A 26784-nucleotide genomic window follows, 5' to 3' on the forward strand; every position below is an offset into this window, starting at 1 on the left:
TAGTCATACCTCTTTTAAAAAATAAATCTTGCTTGGGCCCAAAGACAGGCCCTCTTCAGCCCGGAATGCTTGCTTGCTGGTAGTACTGATCTTGACAACATTCCAAAGTCCTTGGAGACCCTATTACTGTTCCAATAATTCTGAGCAAATCTAATGGATTTTCCACAGGCTCAGTTACAGAACATATTGATAAGACAGAAAAAAAAATCCTTCCAGCTGAGTAATCTTTTCATGCTAAAATGGCCTTTCTCCATTTCCACCCTGTTTTATCAGTAGAAGCACAAATGCAACTACCTATTATAGAGTTCACTATTAAAAACATAACCTCATAAAGAAGAAAAGCTATTTCAAAGAATTTATATTGAAAACTTATAGTAAGCAGGGAGCAAACACTATGAACTGAAATAAAGATATGGTTTGAAAAAACTTGACTGTTCATACAATCCAATTACCAAATCCATGATTTAAAAGGTCATCTTTGTGTAGCCAAAGTTATTCTGTATCTTAAAGAAGCTCTAGAGAAGTAATATCAATTATATTAAATTACCCCACTTTGAAATTTCTCTGGCCAAATGGGAACATTTTTCTGGTCAAAGTACATAATCATAACATTTATGTTTGCCTTTTCTTTCCTAATTTGTATCTAACTTTTCTCTTTGTGTGTAACTAGAGTTGATTTATTTTATACTTTGTAATCTATAAACATGTGTCTTCATAGTATACAGGTGTCTCAAAAGTCTCAGTGAAGGTTTAAGTCTTAATATATGAAACCTTCATGAAGATTCTTTAAAAACTTTGTATAATATAGACAGATCTGTATTTACTTATTAACAATGCACTATGCCTGCTGTCCAAAGAATAGCTTAATTTAACCAACTATGTAAAAATTGTAACCAATAGATGATTTTTTTTTGGCAATGAAAATGTATTTATATTTATATTTATATTGTTGTAGTCAAAAATTAGGAGCAACTAATGATATAGTGGATAGAACTCTGAGCCTAGAATTAGGGAGTTCTGAATTAAAATTCAGCCACAATCACTTACTAGGAAAGTCACTTAGTTTCCTCATCTGTAAAATGAGGTGGAGAGGGAAATGGCAAATGACTCCAGTATTTTTGCCAAGAAAACCCCAAATAAGGTCACAAGGAGTCAGACACAACTGAATAACTGAACAACTTTATGCATATATATATATATATATACATGTATATATATGCACATATATGTGTATATATACACTTATATATGCATATATACATATATGTGCATATATACATTTATATATGCACATATATGTGTATATATACATTTATATATGTGCATATACACACACATACATACACTCATATCTCCCCTATCACAACCTTTTGGGAAAAATATGTTTCAGTTAGAAATATTTGCTAAGAAATTTTCAAAATTTTATTTAATCCATTTTGGGGCACACAGAAAAACCTCTAACTTAGAAATTGCTGAATTTTAACTTTCTGTAAATGTTATATACCTAAGCCAATGCTCAAACTATCCCAGGTTAACAGATGATCCTCTTTGCCTATGTCTTTTTTATAATAAGTTTCTTCATTTAAAACCACGCCATGAGATGAAACTTTAAGTGAAATGTTGACCAGCCAAAGTGCTAATGTCTTGTCTATACCAGTCCTCGAACCATTCCCTCTCCAGGCTCATTTGAATCAAAGTTATTGCCAAAATCTGTTTCCAGCCATTAGCATTTTGTGAAACCCAATTTAGGAGAATCAGAATCTCACTGCCAGTTTTATGAGTTCATTACCTCAGAAGGTTACTAGATTTTCCAATGTTTAGTAGTAGCCTTTGCCCTGGAAAAATCTAACTTTTGACTAGAAGGAAATAATTCATAGAGCTTTTAGCATCCTGTGAGTCATCACAAATATGAAGAACACGAGATATCTCAATGAAAAAAAGAGAGAAACAGAGAAAACATAGTCAGAGACACCGAGAGACATACAGAGAGATATACACAGAAATAAAGAAAGAGAAAGGGAGAAACAGAGAAAGAAAGAGGAGGAAGGAAGGAAGGAAGGAAGGAAGGAAGGAAGGAAGGAAGGAAGGAAGGAAGGAAGGAAGGAAGGAAGGAAGGAAGGAAGGAAGGAAGGAAGGAAGGAAGGAAGGAGGAGGGAAGGAAGGGAGGGAGGGAGGGGAGGGAGGGAGGGAGGGAGGGAGGGAGGGAGGGAGAGGAGGGAGAGGGAGAGGGAGAGGGAGAGAGGGGAGAGAAGGGAGGGAGAGTGGAGAGGGAGAGGGAGAGGGAGAGGGAGAGGGAGAGGGAGAGGGAGAGAGGGAGAGGGAGAGAGGGAGAGGGAGAGGGAGAGGGAGAGGAGAGAGAGAGGAGAGAGAGAGGGAGAGGGAGAGGGAGAGGGAGAGGGAGAGGGAGAGGGAGAGGGAGAGGGAGAGGGAGAGGGAGAGGGAGAGGGAGAGGGAGAGGAGAGGGGAGGAGAGGGAGAGGGAGAGGGAGAGGGAGAGGGGAGAGGGAGAGGGAGAGAGAGAGAGAGAGAGAGAGAGAGAGAGAGAGAGGGAGAGGGAGAGGGAGAGGGAGAGGAGAGGGAGGGGAGAGGGAGAGAGGAGAGGGAGAGGGAGAGGAGGGAGAGGAGAGAGGGAGGGAGGGAGAGGGAGGGAGGGAGAGGGAGAGGGAGGGGGAGGGAGGGAGGGAGGGAGAGAGACGAGAGAGAGAGAGAGAGAGAGAGAGAGAGAGAAGAGAGAGAGAGAGGAGAGAGAGAGAGAGAGAGGAGAGAGAGAGAGAGAGAGAGAGAGAGAGAGAGAGAGAGAGGGAGAGAGAGAGAGAGAGAGGGAGAGGGAGGGAGGAGAAAAACATCCTAGTGGCTCATTTCTCAACCTTAAACAGTCATTCCAGCTTGGTATTTTATTTTCTCTTTGTAACTGGAAAGTTGTTAAATATTTTAAATTCTTGATCATGATTGGCATGTTGTAGTTCATCATATTATTTCTTTTCTTTTCTTTCTTTCTTTATTTTGCATCTGTAGTTAAATTTTGCATTCATATTTGAACAGTAACCTGATTATATGTGACTTAGAATAAAATAGAAGGTCTGCAGCACCTGTCTTGGAGTAATTTGCCATAGCTTTAGTGTAGTTTGCTTCCAGAAACTCCAATGTGAACAAATATTCACTTTGCAAATGAATTCACTCAAATTTCTTTTAAATTATGAGCTTTGGGTACATTTTTTATTATAACTTTTTATTGGCAGAACATATTCCTGGGTAATTTTTTACAACATTATCCCTTGTACTCTCTTCTGTTCCGACTTTTCCTTCCCTCCCTCCACCCTCTCCCCTAGATGGCAGGCAGTCTTATACATGTTAAATATGTTATAGATACAATATATGTGTGCAGAACCAAATAGTTCTCTTGTTGCACAGGGAGAATTGGATTCAGAAGGTAAAAATAACCTGGGAAGAAAAACAAAAATGCCAACAGTTTACACTCGTTTCCCAGTGTTCCTTTTCTGGATGTAGTTAATTCTGTCCATCATTGATCAATTGGAACTGAATTAGATCTTCTTTTTGTCGAAGATATCCACTTCCATCAGAATACATCCTCATAGAGTATTGTTGTTGACGTGTATAATGATCTCCTGGTTCTGCTCATTTCACTCAGCATCAGTTCATGTAAGTCTCTTCAAGCCTCTGTATATTCATCCTGCTGGTCATTTCTTACAGAACAGTAATATTCCATAACATTCATATACCATAATTTACCCAACCATTCTCCAATTGATGGACATCCATTCATCTTCCAGCTTCTAGCCACTACAAAAAGGGCTGCCACAAACATTTTGGCACATACAGGTCCCTTTCCCATCTTTAGTATTTCTTTGGGATATAAGCCCAGTAGCAGCACTACTGAATCAAAGGATATGCACAGTTTGATAACTTTGGGGGCATAATTTCAGATTGCTCCCCAGCTTTGGGTGCATTTTTAATATGACTACTTATTTTACATATACTTTTCAGGAATTTTTTTTTGCCACTCTGCTTATGATTTCATTCTTATATAGGAAGTGTTAAAGCCCTCCTCCAATGCAGGGTAACACCTGGTCCAAAACTTCTAGTCATCATCCTGCCCCTGGTCACATAGCTAGTATGGGCTCCAAGTCATTGAACAATGGTCCTTCTGACCTTGAGACCAGGTCTCCACCTACTTCTCTCTGAGGCTTATGTTTAAAGATAAAGCTGTTTAGAAATCAATCAATCAATCAACAAACATTTTTAAGTGCCTCTTATGTGGCAAGCTTTATGCTAGATGTTGGAAATATTAAGAAAAATTAGAGTCCTCAAGAAGTTTACATTCTATCAAATGAGAAATAGGTATATAAGAATATGATATACAAAAGAAATACAAGGTATTTTTTCTTTGATAAAATGGGAGTGGATGTGGAAAGAGAAATAGTATTTGGAGAAATCAGTAATGACCTCTTATAGGAGATGATGGAAAAGGATGTGGCAAACCACTCCAGTATCTTTATCAAGAAAATCCCAAATGAAGTTGAGAAGAGTCAGACATGACTGAAATGACTACACAATGAACAAGACTTGATATTTGAGCTGAGTTTTGAAGGAAACTCAGGATGCTTAAAGGTAGAATTGAGGAAGGAGAATCTAGGTTCTGGGTGTGGGGACAGCAGCACAATTTGGGGAGGCACAGTCTATGCAAAAGGAGGTAGAATTCTGTAAAGATAGTAAAGACTATTCAGCCATGTGTGGAAAAGAGAGTAAAATATAATTCATACTGGAAATGTAGGTTTGAATAAGGTATAAAGAGCTTTAAGTGCTATTTGGTCCTAGAAGCAATAGGAGTAAGGCAAACCCACATAGCATTAATTAATATTACATTAAATGTTTTATATATATGTGCAATTCATATATATATATATATGTATATATATATATATATATATGAAATTTTAAGGAAGGCTAGAGGAAACCTTGAGGGGGGGTCATTTTGGGGAATATTAGTTCCTGTGCTTCAGAATCCTAAAGAACAACTCCTCACTCTAATTTTTTTAAAGTTTTATACACACACACACACACACACACACACACACACACACACATACCACACACATTTATATTTACACAGAGATAATTACATATCTGTCTCTCTAAGGAAGGGAATGTTTCTGTGTCTCTATACATGCATGCCACACATACATACTAAAACATTATATATACTTTTGTGTCTCTGGATATTCCAACAAATGGTCAGATATTTTCAAAAATTATACTAAATAAGTTAATTTAAATAATTAGAACATCTTGCTTAGAATATAGTTTCTGGCTGTCACTAATATCTTATTTACTGTTGCTTAATAGTTAGGCATATTGTCATTATTATAATTGCTCAGGACATCAAGACCCTGTGTGATTTTCTGAGTGGCACATTTAGTTCATAATGCCTGAGAGAATTCCTGTGGCACTCATCCTCATTAACGCCCCCAGGGAATGGTGTAGATACTTACAAGCTCTAATCTACTGGATATTCTCAAATTCCTTTGGACATTTTTGATGGCTCCAGTGAGTAGGATATGATGTTAGAACAAAGAAGTGATTTATGGTTGTTCTTTCACATGTTAGCATGGTTGCCTTGGATTATTGTCAAATGTGATAGAGAGATAAATGTATAATAGCCACTTTGCCCTGTCAACCCCTTTCCTTATTCCCTTAATTCTGTCTCCACTCCTTTCCTTCAAAAGGTTTCTCCTTTTATCATACCCTTTCTCCTCCTAATTTTCTTGTTATCATAAAAATAATTTCTTGGTACCTTCTTAAGGTACCACCTTTATGTCTAAATGAGAAAGCATAGATGGCGCAGTCTGTAGAGAACTGGTATTTGAAGTGGGTAGACCTGGGTTCAAATATTTCTTTTTCCACATATTGGCTATATAATTTTGTTGTAAATAACTTGAGTCCCTAATGCCCCTGGACGACTCTTCAAGATTCTAAGTTGCCAAGAGAAGCTGGTGAAGAGTAGTAGACAACTTTTCCCATAAAGAGCTTTTTATGAAAACCAATGAAATCACAGGACTGGTCACAAGCAAAGAAACAAAAAATCCAAATATATTCCTTACTCTCTACTTCTCATGACAAAGAATAAAAAGCAGGGAAAAGAAGTTTGACCAAAAATAATCTGTGTGTATATATAATATATACACACACACACATATACATATATATGTGTGTGTGTATATCAACTGAGTTTAAAAGTATATACAATGTTCCACACACATAGTCACTTCTACAAAATGCAGGAACAAGACACATTTTCTAATCTCTTCTTGGAGTCCAAGCATATTTATTTTAATTGTGTAATATGAAGTATGTATGGGGAGTTGTTTTTCTTTTTATTTACATTGTTGCAATTAATTGCATATGCTATTTTCTTGGTTCTCTTTACTTTTCATCAATTCATAGAATTCTTTTTATACTCCTCTGTATCTTTTGCTAATAGCACAATAATATGCCACCATATTTAATTATCTAACAGTTTATTTAGAGATAAATAGTGGATAGAGAACAGATGTAATGGTGGAATGAATTGTGGATAGTGCATAGTGATGTAATTATTAGACAACTGGGTTTCCTCCGACACATAATGACTGCTCAGTTTGGAACTTGTCACATAACCTTTTAATGGTCTAAGCCAGCTTTAAGCTACATTGGTAGATGAAGCTTCTTCACCTTATGCCAATGAAATTAGACCCTATCCAATTTGTTTAGTTATTCTGATTCTAATTGCCTACCAACAGACCAATTAAATCAAGCTCCATTTGGTTATTTTTTGGGTCCCATTTGATTCAGGTTGAATGTAAATAATAGTTGTTTCTGAGTCTTCCCTTACTAGATTCATTCATTCATTCATTTAGATTTTTTAAAATCTAGGTGAAAGAGGAGATTCTTTGTTTCAGTTGTTACCTAGACTTAGTCACTAAACAGAGCAGTTAAAAAATGGAGGCACTTAAAAAGGACAAAGTCTCCTATTTCCTCCAGAGCCATCTTCAGTCATCCTGATCTATATCTTGCCATTGGACCCAGATACTTCTGCAAGGGAAAGTGAGGCAGGTAACCTTACCCAGCCCTTCCTCACTTTCATCCAATTCATTTGCATGTCATGGCATCACTTCCCTATATCATGGTCCTCTTCCAAAAGGAAGAACAAATAACAATAGCAACAACAACCTGTTAATGGCTATTTAATTTATTCCTAATTCTTTACAATCTTAACATAAATATTACTATATATGAACTTTCTATCTTTAATTTCCTTGAAATCTGTGCCTAGAAATGTGATCTCTGAGTCAAAGGAGATTTTGGTCATTTTCTTAATATCATTTCAGATTTCTTTCCAGAAGTTTGTCCAATTTACAGCTATAGCAACAAGTATTTTTTATAAGATTTGTCTTTTACAACCATTCTAACACAGACCTGTCTCTCTTTTGTCACTGCAAATTTCATGCCTAAGAGGTGAAGAATTATTTTGCACTAATCTAAGATTATTGCAATTATTAAGACAATTCAGCCCATTGAGGCAATAAAAAACATTTCATATCCAGTTCTGCTGCTTGTGTGATCCTGGGCAAATCATTGAATACTTGTGGAGTTTCAATTTCTTTGGCTATAAAATGTAGGAGTTTGGACTAGATAACATGTAAAATCTTAGAAGAGAAAGATAAATAATTTAAGGAAGATTCTATAAGAGTTCTTAAGAGGGACAAATTGTTTTGAGCTGCAGGAATTAAAGAAGGCTTTTTAAAGATGGCTATTGCCTGTGATCTTAAAGGATGGCACTTGTAATCAGAAAATCTATTTTGAATCCCAGTTTTGCCATTTGTAACTATGAGCAAGAGTCTCAACTTCAGTGTGCCTTAGTTTCCTCATCTGTAATTAAAGTTAATTATTAACATGTAAATATAAAAATGCTTAACATGAAAACAGTAGAAACAAATAATATTTCCAGAGCATTTTAAGGTTTGCAAAACTATACAAATGTATATATATAGTACATATTGCATATATATGTGTATATATATATATTTATATATGAAATTTAATCTTCACTACAATGTTATGAGATGAGTGCTATTATTACTCTCGTTTTGCAGCTGAGGAGACAAGTACAATTTAAATGACTTGCCCAGAATCATACAGGTAGTAAATGCCTGAGGCAGGATTTGAACTCAGGTTTTCTCGGTTTCAAGTCAGTACTGCGTCCATTATGCTAACTTGCTATCCTCTATAAAAGAAGGGAGTTGAACCAGATGATTTCTCAGGTCTCTTCTACCTACCTTTGAATTATTTGAACTAGGGTTCCCCAGTTGTACTCATATGGTTTAAGTTCAATCTTAGCTGTTGTTTAATCATTTTTCAGTCATGTCTAATTCTTCATGATCCCATTTGGGGTTTTCTTGACAAAGACTGCAGTGATTTTTCATTTCCTTTTCCCACTCATTTTTCAGACAAAGAAACTGAGGCAAGCAGGGTTAATGTCATACTTGGGGTATAGACACTCAAGTGTCTATAGTCAGATTTGAATTTAGGAATATAAGTCTTCTTCAAAGTCCGACACTCTATTCACTGTGCCACCTAATTGCAAAACCCAAGGCTTGAACTCAAATAGGCAGTTTCTTTCTATGGCTTCTCATCTAAACCTGGAGTTCTTCAGGGATGAGAGCAAAGGAGGAAGGAAGGCAAATACTTTTAAGAAATCTTTTGAGTAGAGCCCTTTAATGCCTCCATACACTGGTGCAGGAGAGGCAGAAATCACATCTCAAAAAATAGTAGGAAAGAAGAGGGAAGACTAGGTTAAATATCCACAGAAATTTTTGTCATATAATCTGATAAAGTCTACATGCTTTGTTTAAGTTAGAAAAATGTGTGTCATTTTAGCATGAAATAATTCTAGATCTAATCATAAACTTATTTCCCAAGTCATATGTTCCATTCTCATAAGTTTTGTTTCTCTAAGGGTCTTTCTATGCTAATGAATTTTTTAAAATGGTTTTTAATTACTATTTTTAAAGAAATAGTTCTACATAGTTCAGTCAAAGTGAAGGATTTAGTCAAAATGATGGGGAAATTGAAGATCAATGTGGACATTGTTAATCAAGGAGAACTACTTTTTAAATGAGCTAAGTTCAATTTGGTAGAAATAGTGTTTTGAGTTTCAAGGAAAGCCTAATCATATCCTCATTGGAGGCAGAAGACTTAAATATTAAAATGGCATTTCTTATAGAAAATAAGACATGGGTAATTTGCATTTTAAAAAAAATGTGATACTGATGTACCAATTAAAAAAGGCAGGGGGATTGAGGGAGACTATATTCTGAATTATTTCCCCAAAACAAACTTAAAATTACTTTAATATTCCACAAATTAATATGGTGCTCTATTAATCTTTGAGCTATATCTTATCTAAGGTTCAGAGGTGGAGTATGGATTCCCTGCTCTAGTCAACTGAAAGACAGTTTTAAATTCTAAGGAAAACAAATTATAAGGAAAAATAGTATTTTTCTAAGTCATAGAATCCCAGCATTGGAAAGGACTTTAGAGATTATTTCAAACTATGGCAACAATAACAAAAGATTCATTTTATAGAATTCTAATAAATATTCAACCACCCTTTGAAGTGAAAATCTGCACTGAAGGAGATCCCATTCCTTGGAGCAGTCCAATTTAGTCCATTTTTCAGTTCTACTACCCAGAAGTATGCAGGTAGATGGTGCCATAGAGTGTAGGGTACTGGGCAGGGCGATGGAAAGTCACATTTCTGAAGTCAAATCCAGCCGATACTCTGTGGTTTAGCAAAGGAGACAAAAAAGAAGCAGTCAGACAAATAAAAAGAAATTCAACAAAGAGCAATAGAGCAAAAATGTAGGGAAGGATGATATGAAATAAGAGTTTCAAATACTATAGACAATTTAAATAGAATGGCAACTGGAAAAAAAGATAATGGATTTACTAGTTAAGAGACATTTAGCAAAGTCAAGGTGACATGGCAAATGACTAAGGAAAGGATTCTTGGAGAAGAAAGTGGAATTCAAGGTAGTCCTTGAAAAAGAACTGTTTTTTTTTTTTTTTTTTTTTTTTTTTGTTTGTTTGTTTGTTTTGAATCTGTGTCTCTATTTCACCTGGTCTGGAAGTGCAGAGAGTACTCAAGTCTCTATCCCAATATAAATCCCTACAGAAACTTTAGGTCTGTTTTTCTTAGTTGGAACAATCTGACTAGTGGCCCTCAGCTCCTTGGGGTTCCTCATATTGGTGCCAGCCTTGATACAGACATCTATTGACTTCAGCTCTACCACAACTCAGAAATTCGAAATTCAGATAATCCACCAACCTTAGTCTCTCCAGTGCCAAGGATTATAGGTTTGTCCCTACCACACTTGGTTCACAGGATCTCAAAAGGTAAATATGGGTAATTTCCAGAGGTGGGCATCCCAGACATAGTAGAGACATAAAAACTAAAATGTATGGGACATGTGTATAGAACAGTGATCTAGTTTCACTGGAGCATGGAGTATATGAAGGAGAGTAGTATCAGATAAAGCTGAAAAGGATAGCTAGAACACGGCTTCTTTTTAAAAAATCATTTTTCCTCAATTATTTATTTAAAAAAACTTTAACTTTTGTTTCTTTTTAAGTTTTGAGTTCCAGATTCTATCCCTCCCTCCCTTTTGTCCTCTCTCTATGAAATGATAAGTATGAGCAAGAATTTAAAATTTTTCCATATTAGTCATTTTGTGGAAGAAAAGAAGGAAGGGAGGGAGGGAGGAAGGAAGGAAGGAAGGAAGGAAGGAAGGAAGGAAGGAAGGAAGGAAGGAAGGAAGGAAGGAAGGAAGGAAGGAAGGAAGGAAGGAAGGAAGGAAGGAAGGAAGGAAGGAAGGAATTAATTCTTTAGTCTGAATTCAGACTCCATTAGTTCTTTCTCTGAATGTAAACAGCATTTTCTATCATGAGTGTTTTGGAATTGTCTTGGATGATTGTATTTCTGAGAATAGCTAAATCCTTCACAGTTATTCATCATACAATATTGCTTTTATTCTGAGTAGTATTCTCCTGGTTCTGCTCACTTTAATTTTGTATCAGGTCATGTAAATCTTTCTGGGTTTTTCTGAAATCATCCTGCTTGTCATTTCTTATAGCACAATATTATTCCACTACAATAATATACATATATTTATACATACAACTTTTTTCTGCCATCCCCCAATTGATGGACATACACTCAATTTTTAATTCTTAGCTACCACAAAAAAAGTACTATAAGTATTTTTTAACAAATGTATTAATTTCCCCCATTTTTGGATGTCTTTGAGAAACAGACCTCCTATAGGCATTGTTGAATCAAAGGGTATCCACAATCTTATAGTCTTTTAGGAATAATTCCAAATTGTTCTCCATAATGGTTGGATCAGTTCACAACTCTACCAATAGTTGCGTTAGTGGCCCAATTTTCTCACATCACCTCCAACATTTATCATTTTCCTTTTTTGTCACATGTGGCATGTAAAAAGACCCTTACCCAAAATGACTGATCAGAGATCACTTAAAGTAGAAAGCAGAAAAATTGTTTATTGAATACTTATGAGAATGAGGAGTCCCACAATGAGATAAGGGAAAGAGAAAGTTTGCTGTAGGAGGGCTAAAGAAGTAATAAAGATACACAGCTTTTATACAAGAGATTACATCACAAGTAAGAGAGTATTGAGAAGGGGGGGGAGGCATCTAATTGGTGGTTGCTATCTGGAGAGATTGTAATGGAAGGTTTCTGTTTCCTCAAAATCATCTGATTTCTAGGAAACAGAAAATCAGGCCTTCAGGCTTTAGATAATCAAGGAGACAGTGGTAAAGCTAATAGACTAAATATTGATAAATGTCAAACACTGATAAATGTCACCCACTTAGGTTAAGTAAATATAGGCCTGCACATATTGTATTTATGCAGGTCATAGGGAGACACAGAAAGAATGAAAATAAAATACAGAAAAAGAATTCATACATTTCTGTAAGTTCACCTTATCTCTCCATTCCAGACAATCATATTAACCAGTCTGATAGGTATAAAATGGTAGTTCAGAGTTGTTTTAAGTGGAATTTCTTTAATTTGTAGTGATTCACAACATTTTAAAAATATAACTATAGATAGATTTGATTTCTTTATCTGAAAACTGTTTGTAGAATAGTGTTTCTTAACCCTTTTTGTCGTAGACATCTTTGACAGTCTGAAGAAAGCTATGAACTCTTTCTCAATTATGTTTTTAAATCCATAAAACAGAAATTCATAGTATTGCAAAGGAAATTATATTTAAATAAATATTTTTCCTATCCCAACTAGATGAATACCCTGAAATCCCTAGATCATACTAGAATGTATGGACTCCATGTTAGTAAGTCCTGAGCAAGAGCTTTATTGTGAAGGGTCCTGAATATCAAACTAGTGTTTGAACTTTGTTGACAAAGTGATAGTTATAAGAGGCTATTTTAATTGACAAAACATATTTGCCCTTTTACAAAGTCCAGTTTTTAACATTCAACTTTTTCACTCAGTGACTTCAATTATTTCTCCTGACTTGATTTAGTTAACTGAAATTTAAAAAGATATTTATTCTCTGTTTGGCCCTTCCATAGTCTTGTTTATTGCATTCAGATGGTATTTGAATATTACCTTACTTGGAAATATTGTTAAATGAATAATGAAGGGACAGGTGTTATTCTTGGTCATATTTTTCTCATCCTGGATTAAATAGGAGATGGCTGAGTGTTCTTCATTTTTATAAAATGATAGACCAGGGTTATCTTTTTTAGTGCATTGATAGCTCTTTAGCTTCACATTGTTCCCAAAGAGAATCCCAGAGATAATTCTTGGCAGGTCTTTGGTTAACCTTTTTAGATTAACATAACCTTCTGTTCTTTGAGCAAGACACTCCATTTTCTGACTTCTGGCATTTTCTCTGGCTGTCCCCATGCTTGGAATGCTCTGTCTCTTCTCAAATCTGCCTCCTTGCTAAAATTTTGCCATCTATAGGAAGCCTTTTCTAATATCCCTTAATGCTAATTAGTACCTCCCCTCTAACTATCTCAAATTTAGTTTGCATATGTTATATACATTGAATTCTGAACTTTTTGAGAGAAGGTACTATTTTTTTTTGCCTTTCTTTGTATCACCAACACCAAGTACAGTGTTTGACATAAGCACTTATGCATTTGATGTTAATTGACTAAAACTTAAAATGATCTAATTTTTCCCTTTTTCCATTTACAGCTGAACTTCTGACACCAGGATGGGGAAACAGAACAGCAAACTACGCCCAGAGGTGATGCAGGATTTGCTGGAAAGCACAGACTTTACTGAACATGAGATCCAGGAATGGTATAAAGGCTTCTTGAGAGACTGCCCAAGTGGTCATTTATCCATGGAGGAATTTAAGAAAATATATGGGAACTTTTTTCCTTATGGGGACGCTTCCAAATTTGCAGAGCATGTATTCCGCACTTTTGATGCAAATGGAGATGGAACAATAGACTTTAGAGAATTCATTATTGCTCTGAGTGTAACATCAAGAGGGAAACTGGAGCAGAAGCTGAAATGGGCCTTTAGCATGTATGACCTGGATGGGAATGGATACATCAGCAAGGCTGAAATGCTGGAGATTGTTCAGGTACGTCTTTTTATCTATCTGCCTTCCTGAATTCTTGAACTTAAGAAACATCAGGAGCACCACAACCTAAATCATGTCCCAGATCAGAGGCAGAGTGAAAGAATCAAAGATCAGAATTCAAATCTTGCCACATTTACCTAGCAGTGTGACCCTGTACAACTCATTTAAACTAAACCTCAGTTTTCTCATTTATAAAATGAGAAGGTTGGATTCAATAACCTCTGAGATCTCTTCCAGTTTTATAATCCCAAAAGAAACAAGAACTATGAAGGTTTTTGAGGTTTAAAATGTTTTGAGAAAGACACTCTTATTTTTAGAAAGCTATGTTTAAGGGATGGGGAGTGGAATAGCAGAGGAAACAGGAGAGATACTTATTACAAGATGTTTAAGAAAGCCAACTTATTTCCCTAAGTATCTGGGAACTCCAGCAAACACCAGAAAGTGAGGCAATAGCATTGTAAAGCATCTCAGTCTAATAGGAAATCTAGAAACATTACAAAGGCTTAGAGAGGAAAAAGTCTGCAAGACAGGGAGGGTAATCAACAGTAATAAATATAGCAGAGATGTTAAGAAGGACAGAAAAAAGAAAATCAACTCTGGCAACTGAGAAATCAGTCACAACTTTGCAAAGAGCATATTGAGTATTAAGGTCAGAAGCCAGACTGCAAAAACTCATGATAACATGAGGAGACTTAAAAGACAATTGAGTCCAAACTGTAGGCAAGAATTCCTTAGAAGATTAAAATCCAGCCTCAGACACTTAACACTTACTATCTGTATGACCCATTATAAGTCACTTACCCCCAAATGCCTTGCCAAAAAAATCACTTAGAAGAAATGGGATAGCCTTCCTAGAAAATAAAAGAGTAAGAAAAAGCAGTACTAGGGTACCATTTCAAAAATGATAGGATGATACCTGTTTGAAGCCATTCAACATCAAACTATTCAATACCAAAAGTCTGTGCTCTAGCCATTGATGTCAAAAGGTTAAAGTTATCAGGTCTACAAAGGCCTATAACATCTTCTAGAAATAACTCCCCTAATGTTACATTCATCATAAGGGATTAAATGTTAAAGTAGGAAATCAGAAGATAATTGTAATAACAGGCAAGCTTGGCCTTAGAGTACAAAATGAAACAGTGCAGAGATGAATAGAGTTTTGTCAAGATAACTTCAGGTGATAACAAACACTCTTTTTCAATATCAAAATTAGATTGATTGTATACTCTACAGTCAAAAGAGGAGAAGCTCTCTACAATCAGTTAAAACAAGACTTGGAGCTGACATGGCTCATGTCATAAGCTTCTTATTGCAAATTTCAGATGTAAATTAAAGAAAGTAGAGAAAACCATCAGACCATGCAAGAATGACCTAAATAACATCCCTTATGAAAATGAAGTAGAAATAAAGAATAAATTTAAGCTATTCAATCTGACAGAATGCCTGAAGAACTATGGAGAGAGATTTGTGGTATTGTGCAGGAGACAGCAACAAAAAACATCCCAAAGAAAAAGAAGGGCAAGAAAGCAAATGGCTATCTGATGAGGAAAGGAATGCAAAAGGAGAAGGGACAAAGGGAAAGGCATAACCAGCTGAATGTAGAATTCCAGAGAATAGCAAGGAGAGATAAGAAGACTTTCTTAAATAAGCATGTGAAGAAATAGAAGAAAACAATAGAATGGGAAAGATCAGGCATCTCTTCAAGAAAATTTTTGTAAAAAAAATAAGCATGATAAAAGACACAAATGGTAGGGACTTAACAGAAGCAAAAGAGATTAAAAAGAGGTGGCAAGAATACACACACACACACTCACACACACACACACACACACACAAACTGTACAAGAAATCTTAACATCACTGATAACTAGGATGATATAGAGCCAGACATCCTGGAGAATTAAGTCAAGTGCACCTTAGAAACCATTGCTAACAATAAGACTAGAGGAAGACTAACTAAGTCTAAAATATTAGAGATGCTGATGATATTCTTTCCATTTGGAGGGTATTTATTGGTGGAGGGTTAAGGATTACCAATGAGGGTTATTGAAGTGTTTTCTAAAAATGCATATAAATATATAATGAATGTAAGTAGGAAACACAGATAAGATAAGCTTTGAAAAAATATGATGAATTTATTATGTATTTTACAAGAAAAGCAAGATCAGCTGCCTCTGCGATCCTTCCTGTCCTACTTTGCATCTGGAAATGCTTGACTCATTTGCTGTTAGTGAAATTCAGATTTTTTTTCAAAAGAAAAATTAATTTTCTCTGCCCTTGAAAGGCTGAAATTAAGACAATATAAAGCATTAGCTGATTTGGTTTTGGCAGAAGGAGCTTCAGAAGGTATCCGGATAATCAAAAATGTGCTATCATTATTATGCTTAGGCTTGTGTTCTACTTTCCAAATTGCTTATCCAAGTTTCATGATTAAGTTGTCTTTAGTATACCTGCATAATAATATCACCTCTCTGCTTCTGTTGATCTTCACCCAAATATACTCCACTATGTTTTCTTTCTCAGATTTCAGCACTTAGCACAGTACTTGACAAGTAGAAATACTTGACACACAGTTTATGCTTAACAAACGCCTTTTTATTCATTCATTACTTTTTATTATATCTTTTTATTTACAAAATATATGCATGGGTAATTTCAACATTGAAACTTGCTAAACCTTCTGTTACAAATTTTCTCCTCCTTCCCCCCATCCCCTCCCCTAGATGGCAGATAGTCTAATACATGTTAAATACATTCATTACTTTTTTAAATTTTATTTTATATTCAATTCACAGAACAAAACCAGCATTTCTGTTAACACATATAACAAAGATGATTGCTTATGAAATTTCAAATCTACTATGTGCCATTTTCTATTTCATCCAAATATGCAATAAAGCTATCATGTAAATTATTTTCTCCCTTCCCTTCCCCCTTCCCTTCTCATTAGACACAAATAGGTGCATATACACACACATACATGAAATTATTCTATACATACTTCTATTTATCAGTTCTTTCTTTATATGCATAATGTCTTTCTTCATATTTCCTTTATTTTTAATTGTGTACTTACAGTCAAATTCACTTAGTTGCTCAAAGTTGTTTCTAAAACAATATTGCTTTTATTATATATGATGTTCTTTTGATTCTGCTCACTTTACTCTTCATCATTTCATGCAAGTCTTTCCAAGTCTATTTAAGATCATTGAGCCTGTCATTTCTTATACCACAATAAAATTCCATCACAACCACGCTGTAACTTGTTTAGCTATTCCCTAATTAATGGGGATCTCTGAAGTACATTCATTCTTTTAGTATAGTACTACTTTAATCTTATAATATAGTACTGCTGCAACTCCATTTATCATCCCCTTTCTATTGAATAAGAGTCTATTCTGTAATTAGTCCTATCCTTTATTACTGCTCCATATCGCTCCATGGCTCAAGCCACATTTTTTGGTCTCTTTGCCTAGAAGATAAGTTTAGAAGTTCAATTCTCCTGCTAATTAGTCAACTTTCTATTCTTAAGGAATTCTTTATCCTTGAGAGATGTAGGTGGACATCAAAGAGTCTGGTCTAGTATCTTTATACTGTCAAGCTATCCTTCAAGAGTGTCTGGTTTGCAATCCAAAGAAGTCTGATCCACTATATAATTTTTCAGGTGAACTCCTACTCTCAGGAGGGAAGGAAGGGGTTGTTGCTAGTCTTTCATTTCTAATTTCTTGCCAATTGTATTATCCCCCCATAATGTTGCCAATTCTGTAACCAATTGTATTTCCCTCATTCGTTGAGTTATTTTCTTCATTCTGTTTATTAAAGAAAACTGTGTATTCTGCTCTGGGTCATTGGGCTAACTGAGGTAGCTCTTTATTGACAGGTTTGTAACCTGCTAATAAACTGATAAAGCTCAGAATTCTGTACCTCAGTATGCCTTAATTAAATTTACATGAGAGACCAGCAAGTTCTAAGTCACAAATCTATGCTAGACCAAGGAGGGGATCTGTATCTAGGGATGGGGTTCAAGGAGAGGACTGGGTCACCACAGGATCTAGGCTGTTTAGGAGGCTGTGAGAAAGATCAAAAGCTAACAGCAGTTCTGGAATTCAGACATCAGGAAAAAAGAAGTTCTCATCTCCAGCTTCTAATCCAGTCTAAAGCTTGCAGAGAAATAGCAGGATAGGAATCACACACCAAAAGTTCTAACACTCTGAAGGAGAGCATTCCAGCAGGTTGATAGCAGTTGTGTCTAATAGCAGCTTACTGGAACTCCACACAAGACAAAGCCACAAGCCTACTGCTGAGACCCAAATCTAAGACAGAAATCAGACTTTGCCCTGGATCAGATTACTTTGGAAGCTCTGAAAATTTGTAGGTCCTCAACTTGAACTGTCTAAGGTCTGGGAATAACCTAAAAAAACAGCAACAAGGTCAGCCCAGACTTTACTTCAAGAAGTATGCAGAACCCAACTCTAACATAAAGTCTTAATTTAAGAATTCAAAAACACACTAATTTTTGTGTGTCTTTTTTCCTTTTGCAAACTGTAATTTTCTTACAAACTATTTCTTCTCTTACAACATGACTAATATGGAAATACGTTTTACATGATTGCACATATGTAATCTATATCAAATTGCATACTGTCTCAGGGAAGGGGAGAGAAGGGAAGAAGGGAGGAAGTTTGGAACTCAAAATCTTATTAAAAATAAATGTTTGAAAATGTCTTTATATATAATTGGAAAAAGTAAATACTATTAGAAAGGCTTTTTAAAAAAGCAGAATAGAAGTAGATTAATGAAAACCATCTTATACAATCAGAACACACATATAGAAGTCTATATAAATAAGGAGAAAAGAGAGTGTGTGGGGAAAATAGGAGACACGAATTTCACTTTTATCTGAAATAGTCAAAGGAGGGAACAACATACACACACACAAAGTTGAATATAGAAATACATTTCACAATGCTGAAAAATTACCTCTGCCTATATCTTGTAAATAAAAAGCTATAATAAAAAATAAATATGGGCAAAAGCAATCCCTACAATGTAGCTGGAAAAAAAAAACCATTTCACTAAGTGAGGAAACAGGAGAAAAAGGGAGAAGGGACATGGGAAATAAGAGGGAAGATAAAGGAAGGAAATGCTATTTAGTCATTACAGTCTAATTACATCTAATTCTTTGTGACCATTATTTGAGGTTTTCTTGGCAGAGGTACTGTAATGGTTTGCCATTTCCTTCTCTAGATCATTTTACAGATGAGGAAACTGAGGCAAGCAGGTTAGTGACCTGCCCAGAGTCAAATAGGCTCTAGTTTGAGTCTAGATTTGAACTCGGGAAGATGTCTTCCTGATTCTGATCCAGTTTCCGTTCTCTGCACCTCCTAGCTCCATATTCAATAGTGCTCTTGTATTTGACCAGATTTCTCAGGTTCCCTGATGCCCAATGGCATATATGTCATTCATGTGGCCAGGGCTTAAGAAAGATGTTGAACATCTCTCTCTCTCTCTCTCTCTCTCTCTCTCTCTCTCTCTCTCTCTCTCTCTCTCTCTCTCTCTCTCTCTCTCTCTCTCTCTCTCTCGTGTATGTGTCTGTCTGTCTATGATAAGGCAAGAGATTAGTGCTTAATTATAAAGGACAATAAGGTAGAAGTGCACTCAATTTGCTGGTTTTCAGAACTATTAGAATTTCTAATCTAAAGGAGCCCATTAGAGCTAATGCCTTTGATATGGTACCAATTTAATTCACTCATCAGGAAAAAGAAATGAAAACAATATGCTACCACCATTTAGAAAGTAGTGAGTCAGGAATGCAGAGAACCTTTCTGGTCCTTATTTGAACAGCTTTTGGCAGAATTTGGCAGAAATTCTTATCCAAGCCAGATAGTTCAGTGGATCTTCCTAAAGCCAAAGTTGTGGATTAGCTCCCTTGATGAGATGGTTACTAACATGATGCAGGAATTCCTCTGGTTGACCAGAAATGAAACTGTGCTCTCTGTCCCTGAGTTCTGCTGTCTTGACAGATACAAAAATAATAGACAATGCTCCCAAAATTGAGTGACTCCAAGTGAGATGGACAGAGGTTAGACGGACTAGAGGAATGCCTCAGAGCAGAACCCTAAACCTGATGGAAAAGAATGTAAAGTCTTTGTATCACTCAGTGACTATCATGTAGTAAGTATTTAATAAGTGCTTAATGAGTCTAATTGAATTGGATTAAAATGAATTGAAAGTTCTTTGTAAACCACAAGGCTCGTGCAGTTATAAGATATTCTCTCCCACCCCTTAACATATGGTGATCAGCTAGGCTTCTGTCTAAGAGAAAGACTGGGACTTGACTCTTAACTTTGGCTTGTTTATTTCATCAGTTATGAACCATATTCATGTTGATTTGACCTGGAATGCCTTTCATGCTCTGGAGTCTGTTGCTTTGGGGATGCAAAAAATAGAAAACACAGAAAGGGAGAAATCATGAAGGGTAGGGTACATGAAGATTCCCCTCCACATGCTTCAAGATTCAGCTTAAATCTGACTGGGCAGGAGTGTGTTAAACTGAGCAGAGAAGACCCCTACTGCCCCATAGGGCTTTATTCACTCAGAGACAAGAATAGGATATTTCGAGCTTAATTAAAAACAGGATGTCCATGTTCATCCTTTTTATTGACATGGCTAAAAATAAAGTAGGGAAGCAACTCGGCTCTCGCTTTCTCTCTCTGTGTATTTCTGTTTCTCTGTCTCTCCCCCCTCTCCCATGTCTCTCTCCCTCCTTCCCTCTATCCCACCTTCCCTCTTTCTCTTACCCTCTTTCTCTCTCTTCCTCTTTCTCCCATTCTCTTTCTCATTCCCTCCCCCTTCTCTCTCCTTCTCCCTCTCTCTCTTTCTTTTCCTCCCTCCTCCTCCTTTTTTATTGCTTTCTATCCCTTTTTCCCTCTGTCCCCTTCTTTGTTTCTTTCCTTTCCTTTTTCTCCTCCTCTCCTTCTCCCTCGCCCTCTCTTTCTTTCTCCTTCACCTCTTTCCATTTCACTTTATTTTTTCCTCCCTCCTTCCCTTGCTCTTTTCATGGTTTGATTCCATTAAAGTTGAAAAAAACCTGAGCTAATGAAAGGCATAATTTGTTTCATATTACTGCCTGGGGTTCTGTTCTTTCTTTTCCAGGATCTTGGAGCTACCACTTTTGAAGTCTTAATACAATTGTATCTCAATTATTTCCACTGTTAGAAGGAGAACAGAAGCTCAAATTATCCCCAAGTCATTTCTATTTGGTTTTGTAGAAAATAGTATGGACTCAACAAGGTTTCAAACTTGGAAGACTGGCTAAGTGGTGATGCCATTGACTGAAGGACTGAAGTTAGAAGGAAAAATGGATTTCTAGGACAAGATAATAAGCCTAGTGTTGGGCATAAATTCCTACCTAGCCTCTAAATCTTATCCCAAATGCTTTGTCATCCCTGAAACTTAGCTTAACTTTTTGCTGAGCAATGAAGACCAGTTCCAAGCCCAGAAAGCACTACCATGTTCCACATTTATTCTGATCTGTGCTTGTCTTATTCCTAATTAATAATAATAATAATAATAATAATAATAATAATAATAATAAAGATTGTAAGCTTCATTGTGAATCTCACTTCAATTTTATATCTTCCCAGGTATCCCTCTGCACAGAGTAGGCATTTAGGTCAGGTGAATTAAATTTGAATTGAGTTAAACTGGACTTTATTAGTGGAAGCTAATTGAATTGAATGTAAGGTACTGATGGGATATTAACATGACCTGTACTATAGGGCTTGATTATGAAAGTTTCATACTCAAAAATCCATCACATTTCTATTCCTATCCCTTTTTATCAGTTGCAGTGGAGCTGATTTTTATACCTGGATCCTATGATGGGAAATCATAAGAACCCCAAATCCTGGAACCTAAATTAGATTTTCAGGAAAAACTCAAAGACATTCTCTTTTGTTTTTAAATGGTACAACATATCTTTGAATATCTTTTTTTTTAAATTTGACATACTATAGACCAGTGCTTCTTAAACTTTTTCCAAGAAATGTTTATGCAACTCTGGTTACATATAGGTATTTTATGTAGGCATACAAAATAGTATATAGGTATATAAAATAGTTACACAAATAAAATAATTACTGATAATAAATGATATAGAAATTTATTTTAAAACAATTCTTTGGTATACATATGATTTTGAAAAAAATTTGCAAATAATAAAAGCAAATTCCATACTAATGAGATGGATGTGCTTGTTTATTTTTACATAAAATATTAATCTTTGTGAAAATTTGATACCTTTTATTGTTGTCAAATTTTTCACAACCCCCACATTCAGTTACATGACTCCACATAGAGTCAAAATCTACAATTTAAGAAGCTTTGCCATAGATTAGGAGGATGGAGAATGCCTAAATGCTTCAAACCTCAGAGTCATCTGACCACCCAGGACATTGGGCTAGAGGATAGAGATAGAGAGGCCAGTGTCTCTTTAGATTTTCCTCCATTTTAAATAAAACCCTCAGAGGAGGGGAGCAAAGGTAGTATTCAGTACTTAATCACAGAGCATTATTATAACACTGCCTAAAAAACTGCTCTCCTATTTGTGTTTCAAGTGCAACACCCACATCACCTCTGTCACTCCAGGAATCTGTGATCTATTGTTCCTTGATAAGAGACTGTCTGAATGTGACTGATAGAATAATAATTTTCAAATAGATTTAAAAAAAAAACAAACATCTTTTTTTCTTTTTAAATTTTAGGATACCTAAGCTTAAGCAACAAGATGCTTTGATTAAACAATCCTTAGGAGAGCAGGGACTTTGTTTTGTATTTCATTGTGACTCAGTCCTTCATATGTCTGGCATATAGTAGGGCCTTTATAAACATTTATTGAATTGAAAATTCCAGGGTGATGTATCTGAGTTAACTTGAATCTTCATGTTTAGTGCAACAATTAGCATTAATGGGAATGTTTCCTTAACTAAATCCATATCACAGCTCTAGCTGATTTGATTTTGGGAAAGAGATAAAATGGTAGGGGGTGAAAATAATTCCTCAAGACAATTTTTTTCATGACCATAACAGTAGTTTATATATATTTATCCTCTTATTAAAAAGTGCATGATTTATATTTTTAATATGTTTAGCATACATTGGGTTATTTGCTATCTAGGGGAGGGAGGGAAGGGGGGAAATTTGGAACACAAAGGTTTTTTTTGGTTTTTGGTTTTTTGTTTTTTGGGAGGGTCAGTGTTCAAAAATTATTCATGCCTATGTTTTTAAAATAAAACGTTTTAATAAAAAAGAAAAAGAAAAAAGTGCATGATACGTATTATTTCATTTGTTCTTCATATTGTGAGGTAGTATAATTATCCCCTTTTAACAGATGGGAAAGCTGAGGTTCAGACAAATGTCTTGCCTGAGGTTATACAATTAGTGAATAGCAATGCCAGGATTTACATACAATTCTCTAAGTTTTCTGACCTGAAGGCCAGTGCTTACATGAACAGATGCTAAGTGAAATGAGCAGAACCAGGAGATCATTATACACTTCAACAACAATACCGTATGAGGATGTATTTTGCTGGAAGTAGATATCTTCGACAAAGAGAAGATCTAATTCAGTTCCAATTGATCAATGATGGACAGAATCAACTACATCCAGAAAAGGAACACTGGGAAATGAGTGTAAACTGTTTGCATTTTTGTTTTTCTTCCCAGGTTATTTTTACCTTCTGAATCCAATTCTCCCTGTGCAACAAGAGAACTGTTCGGTTCTTCACACATATATTGTATCTAGGATATACTATAACATAATTAACATGTATAAGACTGCTTGCCATCTAGGGGAGGAGGTGAAGGGAGGGAAGGGAAAAGTCAGAATAGAAGTGAATGGAAGCGATAATGTAAAAAATTACCCGGGCATATGTTCTGTCAGTAAAAAGTTATAATAAAAAAAAATACCCACAAAAAAAGAAAGATACTGCTTTGATTTATAAAATGATTCATCACAATTTCAAAGGACTCATGGTGAAAAATGTTATCACTTTCAGAGGGAAGATGGATAAACTCTGCAGAATGAAGTATATTTTCTTTTGCTTTCTTTATTTTTCTTGGTTTTTTTTTTTTCTTTCACAGCATGGCTATTGTGGAAATATATTTTTCATGACTTTGTATGAAAATGGATATCATATTTCATTCTTTCTCAATAGGTAGAATGAAAGGAGATAATTTAGAACCCAAAAAAAAGCATTTTTAAAGATTTCCAAAATTATTTACATATGTTATTTTCTTTAAATCCTACAACAACACTGTGAAGGGGATGCTACATGTATAACCCCACCCCTTTTCAAATGAGACTTAGTTTAAGTGATTTGACCATAGCTAGTAAGTAGCACAAGCAGAATTTGAATCTAGTCCTCCTTACTCCAAGTCAAGCATTATCTTAAATCACATTTTCTGTCTAATTGGAAAAAACAATCTTTATCCTTATCTCAAATATGGCATGATATGACCTATACTACCATTCTCTAACCAATGGCTGTGTTCTTTCTCTATGAAAACAAAGCCTAAATTTAGGTAAAAATGAGAACAATCCTTTTCATGGTAGGGAAAGGGTACAGGTATTTCAAGATTTCAAAGAAGTTTTCACAACTAGGGGTCAGGTAAATGGTTATATTAATAATTTTCTGTGTTGAATTATATATAATCAATCATTAAGCATTTACTAAGTACTACAATGTGTTAAGCACTATGTTATGTAGAATACTTTCAATAAGCTTGCATTTTTTCTCCATTTTTGTCAATTAGGCTATCTACAAGATGGTTTCTTCAGTAATGAAAATGCCTGAGGATGAATCAACACCAGAGAAAAGGACAGAGAAGATCTTTCGTCAGATGGATACCAACCGAGATGGTGAGTTCAAGATTGCAATTTGTTGACTCAATCCCAAGTGTGCCTACTGATAGCCTACTGATAGGGAGGGTTGACTGGGTCCAACAGGAGAAATGAACCATGAATGTTTGTGGCCAAACTTGAGGAATTTAAGACACAAAGGCCAAAGTAAACCAAAAAATGAATATGAAAGTAGAAAGTGCAGTTTTGATTCCTTAATTGCAATCATTTTTGTCCTTTCAGAAAGGACATTTACTATCAGAATTTTAGAGTTAGAAGGGATTTGTATATAGGAAAAATGGAAAAGGAGAGAAGGCATTGACTTATTAAATATTCCTGTTATGCCTTCATAAAAAGGAGCCTTTTTTTTTTCTTTTACTTTTGGGGAGATGTTTTATGTCCTGATTTTAGTCAATGATGATTACACGATGACTATTCAGCTAAGCTAATGGGTTTTTTTACTGATAAATGAACAGATTCATAGGGAAGAGCAGCTGAGTGGGCTTGGGGTTGAAATTGGGGGTGCTTGGAACAGAAAACTCATAATAAACCTCGTGGTTTTCTTTCTCCTAATCTGAGTCTGACCCTTAATCAAGAGATTTATGGAGCTTTTTGGAGCAAATGATGCCTGACATGACTTATAGATCTTTTCCCCCCTACCTATGAGAGGTGTTCTATCAAAACCCAGCCCTCCATCCCACACATATACAATTCCATGATTTGCTAAAGTATGTGCCTTGATCTTTTCTAGGACACTACTTTGTTTGCATTTGAAATTCTTTTCTGAGCTTTGTTTTAGACACAATTTTATTCTACCTAATAAATTGTGCAAAATCAATAAGGATAACTAAACCAATAACTTCTTTCCTTGCTCTCTTAGCTTCTTAAAAACTAGATGATGCAATGGATAGAATGCTGAACCTGGAGTTAGGAAGCCCTGAATTCAAATACAGTCTTAGTCACTTAATTCCTTTGGCTCTAAAGTGTTTGCCTCAGTTTTCTCATCTGTAAAATTGGGTTTAATAATAGCACCTACTTCCCAGGATTGCTGTGAAAAATCAAATGAGATAATTTTGTAAAGCATTTTACAAACTTGTATTACATAAATGCTTGTTACCATTATTAATTTCAAAAAGGATTGTAGCTTCCAAACACCCTCAGTCTATAACCTAGGAGTAGCTAAGATTCTAGAAGCTCTTATCCTTTTTAAGCACAGAATCATTAAGATTATAGACCTAGAGAGGCATGAACTCAGAGACTATCATTTCACTGAAGAAGAACTTTAGACTCAGGGGAATCCAGGCAGTGAGGCTTATAGATTAAGAACTTTAAGGGACCTTAGAAGCCATTTGTTGCAGCCCCTTATTGTAGAGATGAGGAAACTGAAACCTAGAAAAGTTAAGATCATGCAGCTAGAAATAGCTGGTAAATAGCAGAGCCAGAATTTGGACACAGCTAAATGGATAGAGTGCCATTCCTGGAGTCAGAAAAACCTGAGTTCAAATCTGGGCTTAGACACTTATTAGCTGTGTGACTCTGGACATTAACCCTGTTTGCCTCAGTTTCCTCATGTGTAAAATGAGCTGGAGAAAGAAACAGCAAACAATCCAGTTTCTTTCCCAAGAAAACTCCAAATGGAGTTATGAAAAGTTAGACACTACTGAAAAGCAACTTAAGAACTACACTGATTCCAAATTATCCACACTTTCCACTATAACGAGTAGAGCAGATTGTGTAATCAAGGTCTTCTCTCTCCAAATCTCTCACTCTGCTCTTTGGTACCTTTTGGAAAAGCCTAGATCAGTCGTGTCAAACTCAAGTAGAAATTGAAACCACCAATTCATACATAAGGACCTCTGCAGGTTGTATATTAGTTATAAAATGTAATGTCCTCCAAGTGTTTTACTATTTTGTTAACTATTTCCCAATTATATTTTGATCTTGTTTGGGCTGCACCTTTGCTGGTGATAAGAGTCTGCCAGTCCCCAGTTTGATGCCTCTGGCTTAGATGAAAAGTTCCTTGTAATGAGCCTGCTAGGGACTTATTTTTTAGATTTTTGAAGGGACCTGCATGCAGGAAAAATAAAAACAAAAAAGCATTGATTTATGAAATATTTCTCTTGTACATTCATCAAAGGGGGCCTTTTTTGCCCTTTTCCTTTTGGAGAGGTGTTCTGTG

The 26784-nt window shown here is 35.6% G+C and overlaps 1 protein-coding gene across 3 annotated transcripts in view; it reads left to right on the forward strand.

The window, feature by feature from the left end:
* The window catches only part of NCALD (neurocalcin delta), a 561236-nt gene that overhangs the window by 514769 nt on the left and 19683 nt on the right, over positions 1-26784 (forward strand). For all 3 annotated transcript variants that reach the window (XM_074267943.1, XM_074267935.1, XM_074267928.1), the window contains 2 exons: positions 13309-13705; positions 24521-24626. In XM_074267943.1, the coding sequence (XP_074124044.1) occupies positions 13328-13705; positions 24521-24626 (484 nt within the window). In that variant the 5' untranslated portion in view covers positions 13309-13327. The remainder of the gene's footprint in view (positions 1-13308; positions 13706-24520; positions 24627-26784) is intronic.

This window comes from Sminthopsis crassicaudata, chromosome 1 (assembly GCF_048593235.1).
Source record: "Sminthopsis crassicaudata isolate SCR6 chromosome 1, ASM4859323v1, whole genome shotgun sequence".
NCBI classification, from domain to species: Eukaryota; Metazoa; Chordata; class Mammalia; order Dasyuromorphia; family Dasyuridae; genus Sminthopsis; species Sminthopsis crassicaudata.